Consider the following 24,111-nt stretch of genomic DNA (forward strand, 5'->3'; position numbering starts at 1 on the left):
TTCCGATGTAAACGCACGAGGGTTGTTTATTCAAGCTTGAGCAGGGACTCACAACCGTCACCGGCGCAGCGGATCAGGATTGAGAGCCCCAACTCTAAAACACCAGGGGTTTTTATAGAGATTACAGCAAGGTTTGGAGATTTTTCACTTAGCGGTTACATGATTGGTTAGCATTTAGCAAGCATGAAGTGTACATTTCTGATTGGCTAGGTTCATAGGGGGTTGAGGGGCGGTTACATGTAGGTTTTACAAGGGAAATGAGGGGCAAAGGTTGGTGGTCGACTGTCACGTACTGATGGTCAGCAGACACACTGACTATTAGTCACAACCATTTCGTACTGACAGTCAGCACATCTACAGATTGTTCTATGGATAGGGGGCCCAGAACATTCTTTTCCTAGGCAAACAGATGGTTGAGTAATTAACTTAGGAACTTTGCTTCAGTACAGACTGTGTCTTTTGTCCCAGAGCATGCACATTTTAACCATTAATTTGTGAGAGACCAGGGGAGTGGTGCATTTTAGCAAAATGGAGTTGCTTTGGTCTCACACAAGGAGTCCCCAGGAAGCCCCAGATGCTGCAGTTAAATCATCTCACCAACAAAAGTGAGTGCAGCTAAGAACAATTTTTAAGATTTTTTTTAACATGTTGTAGGATGGAGAGAAAATTTTGCATATCTGATAAGTGCAAATTAAACCATTAACCACTACAGTGGCTAAATTTTAATAAAGTTAATACCAAGTGATGATAAGGATAACTGAAATTCTCAAACTTTGTCTAAGTGGAAAATAATACAGCTTCTTCGAAAAACACTTAGACATTCCTGTGTTTAGAAAGTTCAATTTTTACAAGATCCAACCCCACTCCTATATATTTACCCAAAAGAAGCAGCAAACCTGTTTACACAAAATCCTGTATGCAGATGTTTACAAGAATTTTATTCATAGTTACCAAAAGCTGAAAATTACCCAAATGTCCTTCAGTTGGGGAGTGAATAGACTGTGGTTCACACATCCCATACAATGAAATGCTACTCAACAAATAAAAGGAGCAAACTACTGACACAACATGGATGAATCTCAAATGCATTATGCTAAAGAAGCCAGAATAAAAAGGCTAAATGCTATTTGACTCAGTTTATATGAAATTCTGGAAAGGTAAAACTAGAGACAATACATAGATCACTGATCCCAGGGGTAAGGTTAGAGGGAGGGCTTGACTACAAAGGCACTGCATGAAGGAATTTTTTTTTTTTTTTTTGGTACCAGGGATTGAACTCCGGTCCTTGTGCTTGCATGAAGGAATTTTTATGGTGATTACCCATTCTCCTTTTTCTTTAGTTTTGTGGGTTTTTTCAGTAGTGCTTGTCAGCAGTAGCTAATGTTTATATTCCTTGCGGGGATTGGTACAAGTACATAACTCATTTTAATTCCTTTTTTCATCCCTTTCCCCTCTTCTCCCATCATCTAATTCCCTTCCCATTTGAGATCTACCTCCCTACTTCCTATTATTCATCTTTTCTTTTGCTCTTTATTCATATTTTGGGCTTCTCAGATAAACCATGAAGTAGTCTACTTGGTGTAATAAAAAACTATGACAAATGTTTAAAATTTTACTACGGTTAAGACACACTGCCATTAATCCTCCTCAAAATACCGCCCCCCTCACTTCAAACACACTTATCTCATTATTCTTGCCACTTTCTGAAGCAGTTCTGGAAGTCCTCTTCTGTATCTTTTTGTACCTGCTTCAATGTTCTGAATAGATTCAAAATGTTTATAGCAAATCTGTCAAACAAAATATTATAACATGTCCTCTTCTACTTTATTCAGGTCTGACACCATGGGATTTTTCCCCAAAGTCAAAATGACCATAGAAGGTAAAGGTTTTGAATTGATTTGGGACATTGAGATAGTCACGACAGCACAACTAAAGATACTCACAAAGACTTCCAGAACTGCTTCAGGAAGTGGCAAAAATGACAGAATGTGTGTTCAAAACAAGGAGCAGTATTTTGAAGGGGATTAATAGCAATGTATCTTTTATTGTAATAATTTTTAAACATTCACCAGATTTTTGATCACACATCATACACCTTGATTATAAAAATGATCACATGTATTTATTAAAACTCAACTATATAATAAAGGGGATGTATTTTGCTAAAAAAAAAGTTTGTAAAAGATGTCATATGGAAGAAACTTTAGGATAACCCATTCAAACTCACGAAATCTCAGGAAGGGCAAGTGATTTATGCATCATCTTAAGTAATCAGAATAGCAGGATAAGACTGAAGCCTCCTGAATGCCATCCAGGATTTTCCATACCAAACAATTTTTAGACTTGACTCTAAGTAAGAAATACGTCCTATCAGTTTTCCATTTCTGACATAATAAATTACCACAAGTTTAGCAGCTTACTACTCATTTACTGTCTCATAGTTCCACAGGTCAGAGGTCTGGAAGGTCAAAATGAAGATGTCAGCTGGTCTGGGCTCTTTTGTATCTGACACTCCATAGGAAAATCCATTTCCAACACCATACAAGTGACTAGCAGAATTCAGTTCCATACAGTTGTGAGACTTAGTCTGTTTCTATACAGGCCATCATCGTTCTTGGCTTCTACAAGCTGCTCATGTCTTAGCTCACTGCTCACTGGTGCCTTCAGAGCCAGAGACAGCAGGTAACAGCCTTTTCATGTTTGGATTTGACATACTTTTCTATCCAGAAGAAATTTCTGCTTTCAAGGAATGACCATGTGATTACTTTGGGCCCTTCCAGACAATCAGTACAATCTATCTTAAAGTTAACCAATTAGTAACTGTACTCATATCCATGTCTTTTTTTTATAGAAGTGACACTTGGGGGAGGTGAAAATCATGGGAGCCAAAACTGCCTAGCACATACATTTTACACAGTAACCTAGTACAGAAACATATAAATGAAACAAAAATTAAAATATTTATAGAATTCAACACTGTTACTTTTTTAAATTGACAAATGTTTTTAATCATGCACATGTTTTGAAATAATAATAAGTCTAACATCCTTTCTCTTTGCAAAAATACAGTATACCATTAACTATAGTCACTTTGTTATATTAAAAATTTTGGTGACAACACATTTATTTCACATCCCACTTACCAGCTGCAACCTATAATTTTGACAAAAGGCCATCATGCCTTTTTAATTCGTTTTTAATACTAATAGTCTATGAAAGGAACTCCAGGGCCTGTGTAACACCCAAAATTATATGCAAAGTTATGACACTAATCCCAAGAAAAATATATCCTGGCTGGGGAACATTCTATATGATAACTTAGCCAGTATTAGTCAAGACTATCAAGGTAATTAAAAAATGAGGAAAGGGGCTGGGGATTTAGCTCAGTGGTTGCGCCTCCTGCCTCGCAAGCGCAAGGTCCCAAGTTCAATCCCCGGTACCAAAAAAAAGAAAAAAAAGGAAAGACTGAGAAACTGTCACAAATCAGAGGAGACTGGGAACACATAAGTAAGCGCAATGTAGTATACTGGATTGGATCATGGAACAGAAAAGAAGCTATTAATAGAGCAATTAGTGAAATCCAAAAAAGTCTGAAGTGTAGTTAATAGTAACCTATAAATGCCAGTTTCTGAATCTTGACAAACGTACTTGACAGTGGTGTTAGCAATGGGGAAACTAAGTAAATAAAATATAAGGAGGCTCTGTAACTTTTCTGTAGATCTAGCATTATTTTCAAATAAAGTTTATTTTTAAATGTTACAAGACTGAGCATCTGTACATTATTCTAGGGAGAAGATCCTGCGGACTTTATATCTCAAAAGTGGTCTATAATCCAAAAATTCTTAAGAACCACTGTTCAAGAACTCTTGTACTTTCCTTAACCACTGCTTCCTAAGAACTCTGCCTTCTTCCTATTTCACTCACACCTTCTCACTAAAATCAGAATTTAGCCTGGGGCTGAAGGAGAAGGGAAAAAGAACTACTATATGACCAGAATGGAGTTTGGGAAGATTTTTCAAATCTAGAGACAGATGATGGTGACGATTGCACAGCAATATGAATATACTTAATATCACTAAGGTATAAACCTAAAAATGGCTGAAACAGTAAATTATACCTTTTACCACAATTTTTTAAAAAGGGGTGCCTATACATGCTATAGCATGAATAAACCTAAAAAAAATTAAGTGAAAAAAGCCAGACCCAAGACATTTTATGTGATTCCATTCATAAGAAAATGTTCAAAAAATTCACTGTGAGAGTTGCACATATCCATGAATATACTAAATATTGACATGTTCACTTTAAAATGGCAAATTCTATGGTATATGAATAAACTGCTTTTCAGTGTATAACATTTATTTGACTATTAAGAAAAAAAGTCATTCCATAAATTCTGGAACCATATTCTGGTGACGAGAGAAAAATGAACAAAATTAATGACAAGACTGTGATTTAGAAGGCTGGCAGGGACAACTGGGAAGGTCTGCACTTGGGCATAGTAGGGGAAGAACAAAGGCAATTATAAAATACACTAGAATGAAGGTGATCAGAGACCTTTATTCTGGTCCTCATCATTCATTAAGCCACCTATGTAGAACAATTTCTGCCCCAAGCAGCAGCGGCATCCAGGCAGACATATGAGTGGAAGACAGACACAAATGGAAGACCTTATAGAGAAAAGCTGTCAGATGCAATCTCAGCTTATCCCAGCTCAGGTAAAAGTAGAACAGGAAGAGTATATATGTGTGCACAGACTCTGTTCTTCAAAGCTGAGGTCTGCAGAGAGGGGCGAGCAGAAGGATGCAAAGAAAACTCATGAAACTGCCCAGCTCAGCAATCAATCCAAAGTACCTAAAAATACAAAGAGCAATGTGTAAAGCAAGGTGTTTCAACAACTGGATTATTGTAACAAATCGCCAAAGTTAAAACAGAAGGGGTGTTGGAACTGGCAGCAGTTCTATTTCTGAAGAACAGCTATCTAAAAAATACCTCTGGAAAATCAGGACATTACTAAGTGCAAGCAGTTGAGGATTAAGCATACCAATCCAGAAATTTGGATTAGAGGTGGGAAAAGGGCTAAGGAGTTCTTGTATTAGTTGGTAAGCATTCAAAGACCATACTCTGGGTGAGTGATACAAAATAAATAAGATAATCTAAGCAAAGAGCTTATATTCTTTTCAGAAAGTTCCAGTTAAGATAGGAACTGGGCCCAAAATTTTGTATGCCATCCCATCCAAATTTATATTCATAAGGAAAACAGGTTTTTAAATGGTATAAATCTCCAACAAAGAATAGGAGAGCCATCAGTAACTAAGAGATTTTTTTTAAAAAATCTGAATTACCAAAATCTGAAGCAGGTTTATAAATAAAACAGAGGAAAAGTGAGCCTGGAATGAACACAAAGTGGGCTGCAGCAGAAGAGGGAGCCCATCTGCCTAGAAGAACCACAGGAAGACTCTAGACTCAGCCACCAGGAAGTGACACAAAGAAATTTAAGATGAAAATGGATTGATGACCCATGTTTCTGTACAGCAAACAGCTGCCCACACATTCTCCTCACAACCCTCCCTCTGTGCAAAACCTAATTTGTGAAAATTAAAAAAGCTCAGGGCTGTCTACTGAAGAGCCCAATGAATCATCAGATGAGAGCAGCTTCTGACGACACCACTCCTGCACTAAATCATTCTGCATTCTGGTCTTTGGGAGCCCCAGTAAGACATCCCATTCCTGTTCACCCTAAACTAAAGGGGCCAGGCAACAACCACTTCTGCAACTACTACTACTACTACTACCACCACCACTACTACTACTAGACTACACACACACATGTACACGTGCACACACACAAACATACAACTTCCAAAAAGCCTTCTGTCTCATTATAAACAGAATGAAAATAAAAATTGATTTAAAAGTCCTAGAATAAAACATAATTCAGGAGAAAGAAAAACAAACCAGAAACATCTCTAATTTATAAAAAAAAAAAAAAAATTGCCTCCACATTCAATAATGGCAAGTTCCTGAGATCAACTGACAAAGCTAAACAGAAACAAACAAGAAAAGAAAATCTTTCAGTCAATGAAGTAGTAATAAAAAAAGGCAAACCTAAAATCTAGAGATGGCACAGACAAAAATAAGCCCAGTCTCCAAAGCTCCCTTTGCCCTAAGGGCATCTGCCCATCTGAAAGAGAGCACTGATAGAGTGCCATGTGAATTTGGCAAGATGAGGGAACCAAGAATCAAACTTCAGAGTCTGCCCTAGTGGGGAAGTCTGATAATCACCCCCTTTTCATGCTGGAGTTACAAAAGTTTACACCCTCAGAGTAAGGCTGAACCAAAATTAACTCAGATGCCTCACAGACCTGAACTCTGGGTTTGTACCACCATGGTTAAGGAGACTGACAATGCCCCTAGGTAGATTGCAGGAGCAAATGAAATCTTCCCTAGCAAAAGGTATCACTGAGAAAAAAAAAAAAAAAAAGATTTCACCACACAAGCCTCAAATTAGCCAACAGATAATTTTTTTCAAATGTAACGACCAGAATACAAAGACAGTACAAAGAAAAACAGATAAATTCAAAAGACCGAATACTGAATTGGACAGACTACAAAAGCTTCAAAACACTATGGATATTAGATATTAGACCAGACACACACTAAAATCAACTATGCTTACTGTTTAAAGAAATCAAAGTTTCAAAGGAGCTGTAGAAAATTTAAAAACAAAACAGATTTTTAAATAGAACTCATACTAGTGAAAAATACAACTGAAACTAAAAAAACAAAAAAAGTTTAAACAAGATAAAAGAACTAAAGTCAGAATTAAACTGAATGTCAGAAAATTAGAGAACACGTCATGGAGAAGCAAAATTTGAATCTTTATGTATGTTTGAATCCATATATGTTTAATAGGAATCCCAGAGAAAGGAGAAGGCAAGAACCAAGTAGACCCAATATCTGAAGAGATACTGGCTAAGAATTTTCCAAGGCATATGAAAGACATCAGACTACAAATTCAAAAGCCCAAGCCAACTACATAAAAAGAAATCTACATTTTCCTACATCAAAGTGAAACTAAAGAAAATCAAAGGCAAACAAAATCTTAAAAAGGGACAAATTACCTTCAAAAGACCTACACCAACAGGCAATTTCCCAACAGAAACAATGGAAGCCACAAAATGGTAGAATAACAGCTTCACTGTTCTACATGAAAATAACTTTCCACCTAGAATTCAAAATCAGCAAACTATCTTTCAAGAATCAAAGTAAAATAAAGGCATTTTCATACCAAAAAAGCCAAACAGACAATCAGTTACCAGCACACAAAGTTCTAGCAGATTCATTTCAAGAAGAAAATGATTACAAATAGATAATACATAAAAGAAAGATCAAAGATTACAGTAAATAAGTGGATAAATCCATGTCACTGGCCGCATTATATAACATTAACAATGCCTTATGTGAACTGACAAAGACACGTAACAGTAACAGTATGTCACGTTGGGGAATGAAGGACTTTTAAATAGAGTTAATGGATTCTAAGATTCCATTTTGCTGATGATAAAGGTAAAGATTCTAACATTAGATTTTGATAAATTAAGAATGCATGCAATGAACAGATTAACCACTAAAAGGATAGAAGCAGAGTATATAACTTCCAAACCGACAGAAGAGGAAAAAAATAATCCAAAAGGTAAAAAATGAAAGGAAACGATCCCCAATACCAAAAAAAAAAGAAAGGAAAAAGAGGCCGGACAAACAGAAACTAAAGCAAAATGAAAGATTTAAACCCACAGATATCACTAGCCACATTAGACATAAATGAACTAGTGCTCCAGTTAAAGGTAAAGGCTGTCTAAATTTACAAAACAACCCAATTATATACTGTTTACAAAGATATGTAAGTGTAAAAACAAAAAGATGAGAAAAAATACCACTTAAACATTAATAAAAGCTAGTAAGCTTTAAATATTAGACAAAATAGGCCTTCAGGCAAAAAGCACTACTAGAAATAATAGCCAACTTATAAATATTAAACACTCAATCATGAACAATATATAATATTAAATTTATATACACCTAATCACATGGTCTTATATAATGAAAGACCCAGAAATGTAAATCAAAATACAGTAATTTTTGGTCAAAGTGGGAGACTTTTAACATACTGCTCTCAGTAACTGATAAAATAAGTAGACAAAAAGAAATTCAGCAACACAAAAATCTGAACAATAATGAAATGTGACACTGTACCCAACAACTACAGAATGAACTTCTTCAAACACACATAGAACATTATCAAGACTGACTACACACTTGCCTATAAAACAAAGAGGCAATAACAGAAGTTATTTTTAAGAAAAATTAGTAGGTACTACGGCTAAACAAAGATCTACAAAGAAGAGAATCCTCAATAATCTAGGCTTGGAGCCTACCATGGGAATGTATCTTAAAAGATATTTACAAGAATATCTCAAAAGTACCACATGCCTAGGTTGATACAGAGACACAAAATAGAGGAGTAAAAAAAATGAAATAATTGAAAAAGAGACTAAGAATGGTAATGATGCTTAAAGGAGATAATGAGAACATCCTGTTAGGGTGAAGGTGAGAATGAACTGAGGGCACATGGCTTTTGAAAAGCTGCTCAATCAGTATATACATACTGAAGAGTAAGATTTAGGAATTAAGCAGCAGAAATAGCTCTGAGAGAAAGTAGTTAAGGGAGTGTTTCAAATATTTGCTATTTCAACAAGATTCAGTTAGAACCCAAATCAATCCAAAATTCCTAAGAAGAAACAGATGTAGGCAAATGGATTATCTCCCTACAGCAACATAATCACTTTACATGGACTACTGAAAAAGAAGAGAAAAAAAAAAAGAGGTGTCATTTTAAATGCTGACAATAGTTTCTGGTCTCTAACTCTACAATGATGATATAAAATTTATATGTAGGGATGAATACCTAAGTAGGAGTCAAACTTTTGAATCCAACTAACTCCACCAGTATTTTTATATTCCCTTCCATTTCTTTATGGTTAGCAATTTTCCAGAAGTTCTAATTCCCCAAGAATGGAAATAATCTCACTAGGTTAAGCAAATCAGTTTTTTCTATCCTAATAGAAAGCAGAGAGAATTATCCCTACACAAACAAGAGAAAACCAGACATCTGTTTTTGAATTCGCATCATCAACATGAAAAGGACCAGTGGAAGTAATTGCCCAGATAGAGAACTTACCTTCCAGAAAAGCAAATTCATCCACAGCTTCTATTGCATTATCTGAAAAACAAGGTAAGGACAAACCTTACTAACACTGGTCATCTGAGTATCAGCCCCCAAACACCACAATCCACACAATGAAGGGCATGGGGCTATCTCAAATATGTCCCTTGTTGCCTACAGATCTATTTCCACTCCACCTCCTATATATTTGTTGTTTCTCTAGACGTGTAAGAAAAACCCAGGCAACCTGTTCAATTACAGGGAAAACTGGAACCTCCTACAATCCTGTTTTACACCTAAATTCAATTATTCTCTTTGCTCTGAACATCACAGAAGAGTTTGACAACATAGCAGGGTGCGTGGGATATAGTATATCAAAGTTTCCACATGTGCAAACATTACCGGCTAGACAAAAAGGTCACAAACCAAACTTTCAATTTTCACAGTGATGCCTTCTCAGCCAACAAAGGGTAAGCCTGGCCCAGTTGGCCTCCTTGTCTACCCCCAGATATCACAGGGACACTACCCAAATCTCTCCTCTGGAGGGTTTTCCTCTTTCCTTGTTGTGCACAGCAGTAGGCATCTCTTGCAATGGTCTCCACAAACAGTTCCTGTAAAGCAAACAAGCAAAGGAATGGTCAGTGGGCTCTCGGCCACTGAGAGGTGAGCACTAATGCACTGAGTAGTGAAAGGAAGAAGTGGATTCAGGCACACTGAGAGGTTCTGTAAGCTAAGGTTGCCCTGGGCTTCATGAAGGTCATTCGGCTACGCATTCCCCCTAAGATAGAACGACAACTCCCTCCTGAGCTACTTGTAAATCACTGCATTCCAACAAGATGTGTGAGCCACGGGATATACGAGAGACGTTAACGAGCCCTCAAAAAGAGCCAGGTGATTAACCCACACAACTCCTATAGGTGTGAGGCCCCTCGTCCTTAGATTTTTTTGTCAGCACAGCCCTCAGAGTGCGGCCCTAGCACCTCTCACTTCCTAGGCCTTAGCAAACCCCACCCCCTGGAAGCCCCGCCCCTCAGAAAGGCGACGCTCTCCCTTCCCCGAGAGCCCTCGCGCTACCGCCGCACCGCGGCTCGCGCCAGAACGAAGATGGCTTCCTGTCCCGCCAGCGTCACGTCGGGGTCGGCCTTCACTAAGGCCTTCACTCGTGCCAGAGGCAGCCTCGAGAGACGAGCCCCGGGCCCACTCGTCGGGGCTTGGGGCTGCGCGGCACCTGCCTCCCCTCCGGGGCCCTCCTCCTCGCGGGGCGTCCCGCTTCCAGCCGGCGCCGCCGCCGCCATCCCCACACTAAGCAAACTGCGCGCGGCCGCTGACTGAGCGCGCGCATGCGGCGACGGCCCTCTTCCCGCTTGGGCTGGAGGCTACGCCCTCTGCAGACGCGTGGCTCCGCCCCTACGCGGGGTTAAGGGTGGTGCCGGATTGCCCCGGCGGGTGTGCATGCTGCCCTTGCTTGTGTTGCATCTATCTACAGCCCCTGATCCTCGTTGTGTCTTCTCCGTCCCGGTTCCCGATTGCCCTTTGACCCCGACTGGCCAAGTTAAGCTCAAGTACTGCTTCTTAGTCCGGGAAGATGGTGTCTGTGACGGGTTGGTGCTGGGAGGTGCTCCCTGGTCGGGAAATGCGCATAGCCGGCTTCTTAGTCTCAACTCTGTGATGACCAAAGGTCAAGGGTTCAAGGGAGGCCAGCATGTTCTTCATCACGGATGAGAGTAGACTAACTTCAAGTTTAAACACTCCTGAAAGGGGTTGGAATTTTGACAGGCAGAAATTTAAACTTTAGTCTGGGCAGAGGAAACCACTGCGCAATAAAAAGGTCTGGAGGTTGGAAAGCTGGAAACTAGGTCAGGCACCAGGAGTCTACGTTTATTCAAATACGATTGCATCCCATCAGTGGATCCTTTTACACCCTGAGAAATTAAGAATTCTTTTATTTCCGTGAGTTATGTCAGCATTTATTAGTATTAATGTTTTAAATACACTAGTACATTAAATGTCAAAGTAGCGTTTTTATGAAAATAACTTTTCAAAGCTAAAAAAAAAAAATGTAGTGAGAGAAATGTGATGCCACGTTTAATAGAAGGCAACTGGATTGTCTAGCTGCTTCTGTATATTAATGTTATCCCTTTTCACATAGCTCAGGAAAACTTCACACCATCAACTTGGGATGATGAGAATAAAAAAGCAAGTTACCTCTTAGTATTAAGAAAATAGCTTTGCCAGGCATGGTGATGTATGGCCAGCCTGGGCTACATAATGAGTTCAAGGCCATAGGGAGACCATGTTTCCAAAAAAAAGTTTTGACCTTACAGATCCCTAAAAAAGATCTCCAAGAAATTCCTTTCCCAACCACCAGGGAGTCTGATACTTGGAGCTCTGGCATAGAGGAAATTAATTTACACAACAAAAGGTCTAATCTGCTGGGTGTGGTGGCATACACCTGTAATCCCACCTACTTTCAAGGCTGAGGCAGAAGGATCTCAAATTTGAGGCTGGTCTGGGCAATTTAGCGAGACTCTGTCTCAAAGAATTAAAAGGGTTTGGAACATAGCTCAGTGCTGAGGCCCTGAGTTTGATCCCAGTACCACACACATGCACACACAAATTCTAAATCAATTGTAACAAAAGCTCACTTTTTAAAGTATTAACTATGTATATGGTTCAAAATGCTTTAAATTTATGTAGAGATACAGTTGAATTAGATGACATCTGAAATCATTCAGTTCCAAAATTGTGGAACTGGATTAGCACAGAGAGATTGCATCAGAGCAGAATAAGAGTCTCAGCCAGCAATTAAAATCTTCAGAGGAAGTGGTATGCATCACGGAACACTTAACCAATGCTGATGTCATGAGTCTTCTTCAATTTACATTGAGGGGGGAAAAAAAGGAAAAGACTAAAGGTACAAAAGAGAAGTTTGCTCTTAATCAATTCAGTGTTTAAAGATATGGTTTAAGCAGTGATTTCTGATCTTTTCACCCTCAACTTTGATTGAAACAATAAAAACTCAATGTAGTCTACAAGATTTTCCACAACTGGGCTCCTTCCAACCTCTCCAGCTGAGATAGGAGATTAGGGCTTGGAAAAGCTGGCTGGAGAGGTAGATGAACTGTTAATTACAGGATCCCAGACACACAGGCAGAAAAGTTCCCTAAGCCCTGCACGTGGACTTCTTAGGGGAACTCAAGCAGGTTTTCAATAGGATGACCTAGACCTGAAGTCAGCTTGAGGCATGGGATCCCAGCACCATCTCTCAGGACGCCTATGTAAAAGTTCTTATGGGTTTCCTTGAGATTTCGACAACATATAAAGACACAGATACCACAAGGAGCCCACTATCATGGCTTTCCTCATGATAGCCTGCCCTGCTTTCTCCAGGGTGTTCTTTTTTCTTGCTTTTTCCTCTTTTACTTGGCCCAAGCTTATGCTGCAGAGCCAGTTTCTCCCTCCCTCTTCACTTTTACTTTTTCAAGTAAACTTTGCCACTGCTTTTTGCTCATTTACTTGAATTGTTTGTTTGAGACAAGAAAAACCTGGACTCCAACTCCAGAAGAAAAGGCAAGCAACCCAGAACCCGGTAACATTTATGTGGTGAGCCACTTTTAGAAGGAGCTATCCAACAACACAACTGCATTTTGTGCCATTTCCCCTCCTTCTCAAGTTGGTTTTGTCCCTCATGCCTTCCTTCAAATCACAGCCTCATGTGTGTGGAAGATCCTCCACACTGCCCCACCCTTCCACAGTTGTTATGAAATCACTCCAACTATTAACACCTGTCCTTCATAGTACTGATTTCCCTGTGTGGTTATTTGATCAATGTTTGACTCCTCCTCTCTCGCCTTCTCCAGATTGAAACTCCATGAGGAAGCTGTATGCCTGATTTTGTTCACTGAGTTTCCAAACTGATACAGTTCCTAGCACATGGTAGGTGCTCAATAATTTTTTACTGAATGAATAAACCATTAAAAATGGCACAACTTGTTGCTCTTCCTCAAAGTCTAAGAAGGCATTTCAGAATCGGGGGGAAAAAAACATTTAAAAATGCTTACCAAGTGTTTCTAGTAATTATTATGGGTTGGTCTGTCCCTCCATCTTTGTATACTTACAGTGTTACCTCGGTTCATGAACTTAATTCATTCCATGATTCTGGAAAAGATGGCCATGTGCATGTTCATGCAGGAAAGAAGGCCACAGTCTGTCACCTGATGCAGAGTTGGAAAACAAAAACAAAATTTTGCCAAATGTTTCTTTTTGCAAACCAGTTGTTTATTTGATGGAAAGGAAAATTCAAAGCATGAAAGGTAATTATCTTTTATAACTTTTTATTCAAATGTTCACCCTATTTTTTGATCATACCTTGCACTGACACACAGAAGTTCTGGTTATTCAGGTGGTAAAACTTCATATTCCTCTTCCCAAAGAGACCAGAGTGATATTTGTGAAAACTGACCTTGTGTGACATATGCCACCAACATTATCTCAGCTTCTTGGGGTCTACCAGTGCTAGTCAAGATGGCCGTGGCTATCTCTCACATAGTCCTGAATTTCACAGCCTATCTTATTCTAAATGGCATTGTTAGACCCAGTGAGAGAGAACCAACCAGAGACCGATATGAAATCCACACAGGAGTTTATTACCAGCTGGGACCTGAGCCAAGCATTGGACTGGAGCCCTGATTGGGGGGGGTGGGGGGACGCAAACGTGTTTTGTACACCTTTGAGGCCAACAGTTTCTAGGGCCCCCTGTGGGATAGAACTAGCAAAGCAAGCAAAAGGTACAGAAGCAGAACATCCTGCTGTTAGAACATTTGTAAAACAATAGTTGATTGTTATTTCTAAAGGGATCTTTTAAGGGGAGGAGGTTTCTAAGCTTCCTCCTTCTGAGTTCATCTAAAGGACAGGCAGGTGAGTCAAGCAGCAATATGGAGTTTGTCTTGCTAACTAGGGTCCTTCAGCATGTCCATGAAGGGGTAAAGGAGCTTGTGTAGGTGTGTTCTACAAGAACAATTTCAAAATTAAACTAGATGAAAAGTAATTATAATAACCTAAATATTCTCTTGGAATAAGCATAATATAAAAAGTGTTTCTAATTACAAGCAGTGGTGGGATAATAATCTTTAACTATGTCTTTACTGAGTAAATAATTACACAAGTTCAATTCATAACTGAAAGATCATGGCAGTTTACATCCATGTATTACAAAGACTTAATTCTTAGGCTCACCTCTCCTTTGAGTACTTCTTTAAGACTATATATAGTTCACAATCATTCCATTCCTTCTTGAGAATAAATTCTAATCCTCTGGACCACTGAACTAAAAAGGAATCTGTTGGAAATGATTTAGGACAGTGTTTGGCTCTTCATGATTGCTACTCTTACTGGCTCATAAACCATTCCAAGGACAATCAGACTCCACAGATTGAAGTGTAGGGCAAGTTGAGATCTGACTTGCTGAAAAGTGCAACTGTGTTGTTCATGTACAGAAGGCTGAACAAATGAAGGAGATGACACCCCAGAAAGAGTGGCTGCTATCAAGAAATCAACCAATAACAAATGCTGGCAGGGGTATGGAGAGAAAGGAACCCTTCTCCATTGTTGGAGAGAGTGCAGACTGGTGCGACCACTATGGAAATCAGTGTGGAGATACCTCCAAGAACTAGGGCTGGAGGTCCCATTTGACCCAGCTATTCCCCTGCTAGGTATTTTCCCAAAAGAATTAAAAGAATCATACCACAGAGATATATGTGCACCCATGTTTATCGCAGCACAGTGTGTAATAGCTAAAGCTTGGAAACAACCCAAGTGCCCATCAACTGGAAACTGGATAAAGAAGATGTGTTTTTTTTATAAAATGGAGTACTACTCAGGCATAAAGAACAAGAAACTAGAGTCATTTATAGCTAAATGGATGCATATTGAGGCCATACTCTTAAGTGAAATAAATAGGACACACATGTGTAAATACCGAATAGTTTCTCTAGTGTGAGAAACTGAGAGTGTAAATAAGGATTAAAAGGATTAATAACTAATAATTAATACTTTGAAATAGGAAAAGGCCCAAAGGGGTAGGGGTGGTGGGAGGAGATGGGGAAAGGAAAGAATAGAAAGGAAAAACTATGAGAAAAGGAAAAAAAAATGGAAACAAAGTCTATGTAAATAGGGAAGGGTGGAGGGGTGAAGGGCGCACAGGTAATGGGGAAAAAATATGAACCAAGATACATCATGTGCAGGTACAAGCACCCAATGATAAATGTAAACATATTGTATACCTAAAATGTACCAATAAAAGAATTTAAGCAAATACAACAAGAAAAAAAACAAATGAAGGAGATGAGCCAAAAGTGTTATTACAAGTATTATCTTATTTTCAGGCTCTTTACGGTTATAAAAGATAGTTACCTTTCTTGCTTGCTTTGTACTTTCCTCTCCAGCAAATAAAACAAAGTATGTAAAGATAGATGGAAGGGTAGAAGTCACATGGTGTGAGATCTAGTGAACAAGGTGGAGGAGGACCAGAAAGTAGCAAGAACAATAGGATAAGTATTTTTAAAGAGACAGGGAGTATTTTGAGGGAGATTAATGCCAATGCGTCTGTTAACTTTCTGAACCAGTTCTGAAGTTCTCTTTCATGAATGTCTATTTGTGGTTGTCTCAGTGTCCTAAATCTATGCCAAACATTTATGGCAATTTCTGTGAAATAAAAGCATTACAGTGGGTCTTTATCTCCCTTTTTTCTAGATATGGTATTATGCGACGTCTGGCTCTTCCCCAAAGTCAAAATGACCACAAAAGGTAAACATTTTGAATTGATTCAGGACATTGAGGCAGCCACCACAACAGTGTGACTAAAGACATGAAAGAGGACTTCCAGAACTTCTTCAAAAAGTAGCAAAAGCAATAGGATAAGTGTATTTGAAGAGAGGAGGAGTATTTTGAGGGAGATTAATGGCAATGTTGTCTTTTACTGTACTTTTTAAATTTTAAACATTCACCACAAATTTTAATCATGCTTAGATCTTTGGTGAAACAGAAAGGTCAGTGTTACCGAAACAGTGCTAACCACTATGTTTGATGGGATAAAGCCATGCTATTAAAGGTCATGAGGTAGTCACTAATCATGAAAGCCAAGTACCTCAGCAGAAAACCTAAGGAGTTAAAGATGAGGACCAGCTTATAGCCTAGTGACTGAATAGGTTGGGATAAGTACTTTTCAGAAAAAGAGAAAGAAATAGAAGACAGAAAGGGAGGAGAGGAGTAAGGGAGCAAGGAAGGAAGGAATAGCAACCTGATATTAGGCAATCAACAAACTATAGTATATTTTAAAATATGTCTATAAATTCTTTGATGTTCCTCCTTTAAGAAGTGAAGCCTAAATCTCCTCCCCTTAAGTGGAGACTGGACTCAATAACTCATTTCCAATTAATATAATATGGCAGAAGTAACACTGTAAGACCTTCTAGATTAAATCATAAATAGACTATAAGAAAAAAAAGACTATAGAGCTATTAAAAAAAATATAAGACAAAAAGACTATAAGAGCTAATATATGTTTGCCAAGATTCCAGAATACAAGATTAATATATAAAAATCAGCTGTATTTCTTTACAATAGCAATGAACAGTACAAAATTTAAATGAAGAAAGTATAATCACATCGAAATAATAAAATTTGAGAAATTTAACAAAAGCACAAAATTTGTACTCTCAAATCTATAAACAATCATTGAAGAATATTAAAGAACACCAAAATAGTAGGAAGACATCCACTGTTCATGGATTAGAACAGTGTTGTTAAGACAACAATATTCTCTAAACTGATCTAAATTTTGATACAATCTCTTTCAAAATGCCATATTGCTTTTTTGCAGAAATTGATAGTCTGATCCTAAAATTCACATAGACACAAAAGAGACCTTGGAAAACTAAAGCAATTTTGGGAAGGAAGTACAAAGTTAGAGGACACATACATCCCAATTTCAAAACTTAACAAAAATTACAGATCTACAATAATCAAGACTGAGTGATACTGGCTTAAGGGAAGACAAAGATCAATGAAATTTTGAAAGTCCAAGAAATAAACATACGAATGTATGGTAAGTGGCTTTCTACAAGGATCCTAAGACAATGTGATAGTCAAGACAGTCTTTCCAACAAACTACACTAAGACAACTGAATAGCTACACATGAAAGAAATTGGATCCCTGTCTTACACCATATACACAAGCTCAAAATGGATCAAAGAGCTAAAAGAGCAAAACTATAAAATTCACTGAAGAAAACATAGGTACAAATTTTTATGATTTGGGATCTGGCAAAGAATTCTTAGATGGGATAGCAAAGGCATGAACAAAAAGAAAAAGATAAATTGGATTTCATCAAAATTTTTGTGCTTCAAAAGACTATCAAAAGGGTGAAAAGACAAAATATTTGCAAGTTATGTATCTGATAAAGGACTTGTGCCTAGAATAAGGAACTATTACAATAACAAATAGCCCAGCTTAAAAATGGGTATAGGATTTGTACAGATATTTCTCAAAAAAAGAATAGAAATGGCCAAATAGCACATTAAAAGATATTGAATATCATTATTCATTAGCAAATAAAAATATAAATCAAAACCACAGTGAAATACTACTTCGCACTAGGATGGCTATAATAAAAAAAGATGAAAGAAGAAAGAGAGAGAAAGAAAAGAGAGAGAAAGTATTGGCAAGGAAGGATGTGGAGAAATTGGAGCCCCATACATTTCTGGTTAGAATGTAAGTGCTGCAGCCACTTTGGGAAACAGATTCAAAGTTCCTTAAAAAGTTAAATGTACAGTTACCAATTGACCCAACAATTCCACTCCTAGGTATATAGCCAAAAGAATTGAAAACATGTCCACATAAAAACTTGTATATAAATAGCCTTAGAAACATTATTTATAATATACAAAAGGCTGGAAACAACTCACATTTTTATAAGTTTATGAATGCATAAACAAACTGTGATCTATCCACACAGTGCAGTACTGTTTGACCTTAAATAATAATGAAGTACTGATACATGCTGTTACACGCATGAACCTTGAAAACATGCTAATTGAAAGAAGCCAGACACAAAAGACTATGTATTATATGATTCCATTTATAAGAAATGCCTAGAATACAAAAATTCATAAAGACAGAAAATAGATTAGTTGTTATGGGAATCTGTGGAGAGGGAAAAATGGGAAGTTGCTGCTAGTGAGTATGGAGTTTCTTTAGGGAATGATGAAAATATTTTGGAATTAGTAATGATTGTTGCTCAACCTGATGAAAAGAATGACTGATTATGCACCTCAGAAAGATGAATGTTGTGGTATGTAAATTGTCTTACTTTTTTAGAACTTATTTTTTAAAAGTCACTGCTGCAAATCTCTCCTTATCTCTTTCCATCCCTCCTACCCACCCTCCCTCCCTTCCACCTTCTCTCTTCTGCCTTCTCGTCATCTTTTCCTCCCTCCCTCTTCTGTCATTCACTCTAGGAGAAACTACTTGCCATGTCAAAAGGCCATACATATGTTATACATATGGTAACAAATCGAGCCCTTCCATCAATAGCAAAAGAACTGAAACATTCAGCTAACAACCATGTATATTCTTCAAGCCTAGTCAAGCTTTCAGATGAATGTGTTGACTAAGATCTTTACTGAAATCTCATGAGGGACTCTGAACTGAACTACCCAGCTAAACTACTCCCAAATTACTCACCCATAGAAACTGCAAGATAGTTAATGTTTGTTGTTTAAAACTGCTACATTTTGGGGTAATCTGTTATACAGCAATAGATAACTAATAGTTATAACCAGAAGTAGCAGTCATTCATTTAGTCTTAAAGAATTTGTTGAAAATCCACTCTCAGGGCCAGGGATTTAGCTCAGTGGTTCCGCTGCCTGCTTCACAAGTGCAAGGTTCCAAGTTCGATCTCCAGTACCAAAAAAAAAAAGGAAAACCCACTCTCTTAGGCTTTGTGCTAGTCATTGGAATCCACTAGTAAGTAAAAGTACATATAATTCCTGACCTTGTGTAGCTTAAAATATAAGACACATGACAGATATTAATCAAATAAGTGCACAAATATGTCATTACAAATTTACAGGTAATAAAAGAAAACTATAGATTGTTATGAGAACATAGAACAAGAACATAGCATAGAAAACCCTAGATCCTAATACCTTCTCTAGAAGGTATTATTCAGAGCCTCCTCATTTCCCAATTTACCTGCCTTCTACTCATCACCCATAGACAGGGTCAGGGAGAATTTATTGAACAAGCCTAGCCCAAGTCTACATCTGTTTCCCATTGAGCAGATAATACATCTGCCTTATCACTCACCAGTGTATCCAAAAGAATACACTCCACAGTACTGGTGGCTTGCACCTATGTATCAGAAAACTACCACCCAGCAACTGACCTGCACATGGAGAAACTATAGGCAGCTCATAGCATCAGCCAGTCACCCTCTGGCACACCAAAACAGTGTTCAGCTTCAAGCGCTGGACAGAGTAGGTACTCTTGCTCTATATAAATGTGGTATCTCCCATTCATAAAATTGGAAAGTGGCTACTTGATGCCACATAAAGTTACAGATGTGGAGGACACAACAATTTCAGGGTAATAAAGCTGAGTAATAGGGTTTACAAAAACCTGTTCATCCATCTTCAGTTTAAACAACTTCCAGTTTTCTTCTGCTCTCACCTCAACTTGAGCCTCACAGGCATGTCAGGACCCAGCTGGGGGCATTTCTCATCCCTTTGTCTGCAAGAACTGACTTCCCCAAAAGCCGATGCAAAAGTTGATTCTGCCCTTCAGAGGAAGCCTTTACTTAGGTTACCCAGTGGTCTCAACAGGATCATTTTCATTTTCACATATGTGCGGTGGCACAGGATTCATATTCCATACAGTCCCTGTTAGGGCTCCCTCCTTTGGTATTCACTGTTTCTTTGCCTTGTGTAAAAATTCTCTTGCAAGCTTTAATTATGAACAAATTCACAGGTTTGTTATACCATTAGCTCAAGAATTAGAAACACGATTACCTCCACTAATTGCTGGATATGACTATGCCAGTCCCGCCCAACTTGCCTCTCACGGTCTGTGTTCTCTCTTCTCAGCCTCTTCCCCCTTACTTCTCACCCCACCTCCACCCAACTATGAAACAAGATGTTGCAGAAAGTTCCAGTGGTTTAGCTAAGTCATTATTGAACATAGATATTAGTTTCCTAGGCCTGAAGTTCTACTGGGTAACAAATTCAAGGGGTGATAGTGAAAAGAAATCCAACTTTGAAAAAGTGAGTATATTAGCCAGGTTGACATAAAAACCTCTTAAAGGAAAAAGGTTCCTTCCTATGTACTTGGCCAAAAGCCTTCTTCACAGTCCTCCCATCTGTAGTGTCACTTCTCTGTCCTCTTACAGTGTTATGGCTAAAGCAGAATAAAACATTGGAAATAAAGTTAGTAAAGAAAGTTCACCAAACAACAAAATTATATCATTATTATGGCAATAAGATAAAATAACAGAAAAAAGATTGAGAAGCAGAATAAATCTAAGAATAAATAAGTGTAAAGACTAAAAGGCATACATTTAAAGACAAAATAGACAAAACAACACTAGTTAAATAATATACTAGAAATTTTAAAAATCATGTCATAAAAGTAGGAAAAGTTAAATGTAGTAAAAAATAGAGTGCAATGACCAACTTCTTTGAATAGGGCAAACTGGGTGGGTCTTCTGACATGCATCCTGTGTATCTTCCACTTGGTTAAGGCCACCGAAGGCAGTCCCTAAGGCCTGTTCTCTGGGGGAGCTCTCAAGTCAGCAAAGTGCAGCACAGAAAATACCAGTGCAACAAGGGTCTCACCATTCATCTAAAGCCACCAGGCATCTTTGGATATCTCTTATTCCATAATTAAGAAGCTTTGCAGTTGGACACAAAATTCCTCCAACTGACTTTCCAACATAGCCCCTATAGATGTACAAAACCACAACCAAGTGGAATGGTTTTCTCATAATCAGAGAACATGCCTGCCAGTATCTATTAACTATGTAGTTTAGCCTAGGAGGCCATTCTAGGAAGTCTCATGTGATCCTTGTTTATTGTGTCCACCCCCGACACTGGTCTGGGCTGCTCCAAGTTGGACTGGGGCTGCTCAGCTAATTGACAAAGTAGTAGGTTCCAGGCCTGTGGTCAAAATACAGGTCCTTACTCTTTTTCTATTACCGTAGCAATAGAAGCAAAGATTTGATACTATTTGTCAGCTAATTCATGCTTAATTCCTGGTGAGCCACTGTCCATTTGCCAGTGTAGTGGGAATCCCCCAGCTTCTGCTGAACAGCCTTCTCCAATGCCATGGGATGACCTCTCACTTCTTCACTGTGTTTAAGGTAATATGTTCTCAGGACAGAAAAGAGTAGAAAAAGTATAAATGGAAGACCTTGAAATTCCTGGAGCCAGAAACCTAAGGGTAACTTGGTTTATTTTATCATTTCTTCACTCTAATAATAAAGACCCTATCCCTTCAGTAACTTCCCATCCCTAAAATCTGTGTGTGTGTGTGTGTGCGCGTGTGTGTGTGTGTTTAAGTAGGCAGAGAGAAGAAGGGAGATGTGTAGTTACTCACCAGGCCATTAAGAGTTAGTATTATCTCAGAGTGATGGAAAGAAAGAGGGTTGGAAGAGGCAAAGATTATTAAGTTTTTCTCTACAGACCTTGGCATTCTCTCTCTCTCTCTCTCTCTCTCTCTCTAATATATGTTGCTCTTGCAATTTAAAATAGTAATAAAATTAATGTAAAGAAGAAAGGAAAACTGTCCCACTATGAGACTGCAAAGAAATTGGTTACAAAGAATGACTGAGGGTATGAATTTGCATTTGCATACCAGCAGACTAATTCAGTAAATAAATATGCCCACATAGTTCAAAAACCATAGACATAAAACACATCTCTTTCTCTTCTAGACTAGACTAGGTCCTGCAGGATGCTGACATGTCACATTATCACTCTAAGAGCAAATATGGCCTGAACTTACCAGACATTAATGAGATAATTACCTTAGCAGGCAGGGGTCTGTATAAATTCCTTTGAGGTTCTAAGAACAATATCTTGAAGGCAGATTATCTCTGCTATCCTTGAAGATGCTACCTCATGCTTCTGTAAACCAGAACCCACAGCATTGAATGGATTAAGCACCATAAACTCTCTGTACAGGGTCAAGGGAGGGGTGTGTGAGAGAAAAACAGCTGTGTGCATGAATAGTATAAATATTATGATTAATAAATATATTGAAAAGGGAATTCCATGAGCATTAATCGTATTCTAGTCTACCTTTTAAAATATCTCATTAAGATACCCCATATGTCTTCAAAAATCATATTTGCCTTTTTTTTAAATCCCTTAGAAGATTTCCCATGGAAGTAAGGGAATAAATTGTTCAAGATCATGAAAATTCTAATAAAACTCTGCCCTACTTTTTCACATCATAATTACTACTTCTTTTTAAATAGTCTGCAGACATCTAGAGTTTTAATGTCCAATCCAGAGACCTAGACCAAAAACCTAATTTCTGGTAGGAGGGGAGATTCTGTGGGTCCTCATATCTTACGGGACAAAGAGAGTCAGTGAACCTGAGGAAGCTGTGAATGCCAGAAGCCCATAGCACCCATAGACATGATCAGTGAGCAGAGCTAGAGAAATGAGGATGGGTCCTGCCACAGAGGGAATAGACTTTACCTAGCAGCCCCTGATATTAACATTAGGAAAGATTTCTTTTTAGGAGTACTTGGCTTCCCTTGGTGTTAACCTTGCTGCTGCTTGACTCGGAACCTAGTCTTCAGTGGACCCCAAAATCTAAATTCACCTCTTTCCTTGGCCCTGCCCTCACTCCTGGTACAACTTCTTAATAGCTACTTATAACATTTCCACCCTGGCTCCTGCGTGAGTCACTGATAATGGTCACCCCATTGCACCTGACCTCCACCTGTACAACTATCGCTTGTGAGTACACCTAAACTCTTTCTGTACCTGACTTCCCTCCCAACTTATATCCCCTTCTGACTTGCCTTACTGTCCTGCTTTTTAAAAGACATTCATACTTTGATAAGGGAAATCAAACAAGTATAATTAAGGACAAACATATATATCAAATACTGATAAGCAGGAATTGAGTTTCTCTTTGCTCATGCCAGCTCTTTCACAGTTTTCTCCCAATCAAGTGACTTTCAATTTTCTTTCCATTTGTGAAAAGCCTAGCAGATTACAATGTCTTAGGTTTTCCCTTGATTGCTGTTTGAATTCCACTTGGGTGTTCTCCAAAATAGGAAGTTCCTGAGGCAGAGATGATATCATATCTTTTGGGTGAGCTCACACAGCACCTAACAGATGGTTTCAAAGTACTTGCTTAATAAATGTTTACTGTCTAGTTGGTTGTTTGATTAACTTAGAATTAAATTATTCTCTAGTCATTAAGCATGCCCACAAAGAATTTAAGCACAGCATTTAAATATCATTGAGAAGTGCTTGCTTCGGCAGCACATATACTAAATATCATCGAGAAGATGTACAGAAAAAAAGTGATATCAATGGACTATTTATCAAATTGATGAGGTGTTTATCAAATGCACTATTCATCACATTGATGAGCTTATTTGATGAGCTATCTTGTAGAATACCTCACAGTATAGGGTATTATATGTTATTGTATTATATTTTTTAAATTTCATAGTATCTTATTACATATAAATAAATCACTAAAATTTCCTACTTATATAAAAATACTTTTCATGATTATTCTTATTTTAAAAGCTTTAATTGAAGGATAGTGTACATTAGCAAAGCACATGAATTATATGTGTATGGAT

The 24,111-nt window shown here is 38.1% G+C and overlaps 1 protein-coding gene and 1 long non-coding RNA gene across 8 annotated transcripts in view; one reads left to right on the forward strand and one right to left on the reverse strand.

The window, feature by feature from the left end:
• Positions 1-11,266, reverse strand: Pole4 (DNA polymerase epsilon 4, accessory subunit). 6 transcript variants are annotated; one of them, XR_015448553.1, is made up of 4 exons: positions 10,309-11,266; positions 9,653-9,837; positions 9,242-9,283; positions 1-4,854 (listed from the first exon to the last, which is right to left on the reverse strand). XR_015448553.1 is itself a non-coding variant. In XM_004844652.4 (4 exons), exons 1-4 carry the CDS (start codon positions 10,519-10,521, stop codon positions 4,841-4,843), a joined length of 354 nt encoding a protein of 117 aa, XP_004844709.1. In that variant the 5' UTR covers positions 10,522-11,266; the 3' UTR covers positions 1-4,840. The 6 variants fall into 6 exon arrangements, 2 of the variants coding, with proteins under 2 accessions (XP_004844709.1, XP_087060452.1); XR_015448552.1 differs by having other exon boundaries at positions 9,629-9,837; XR_015448555.1 differs by having other exon boundaries at positions 10,301-11,266.
• The window catches only part of LOC110349100 (uncharacterized), a 23,056-nt gene continuing 9,964 nt past the window's right edge, over positions 11,020-24,111 (forward strand). The window contains exons 1-3 of one of the 2 annotated variants that reach the window (XR_002394857.2): positions 11,020-13,162; positions 13,347-13,539; positions 15,977-16,030. This is a non-coding gene — a long non-coding RNA (uncharacterized LOC110349100). Of the gene's footprint in view, positions 13,163-13,346; positions 13,540-14,721; positions 15,953-15,976; positions 16,031-24,111 lie in introns of those variants that run through there. The other variant, XR_002394858.2, reaches the window with a different exon arrangement.

Source organism: Heterocephalus glaber, unplaced genomic scaffold (assembly GCF_053883595.1).
Source record: "Heterocephalus glaber isolate CG9 unplaced genomic scaffold, H.glaber_assembly_v1.0 deba00000470, whole genome shotgun sequence".
NCBI lineage: Eukaryota > Metazoa > Chordata > Mammalia > Rodentia > Bathyergidae > Heterocephalus > Heterocephalus glaber.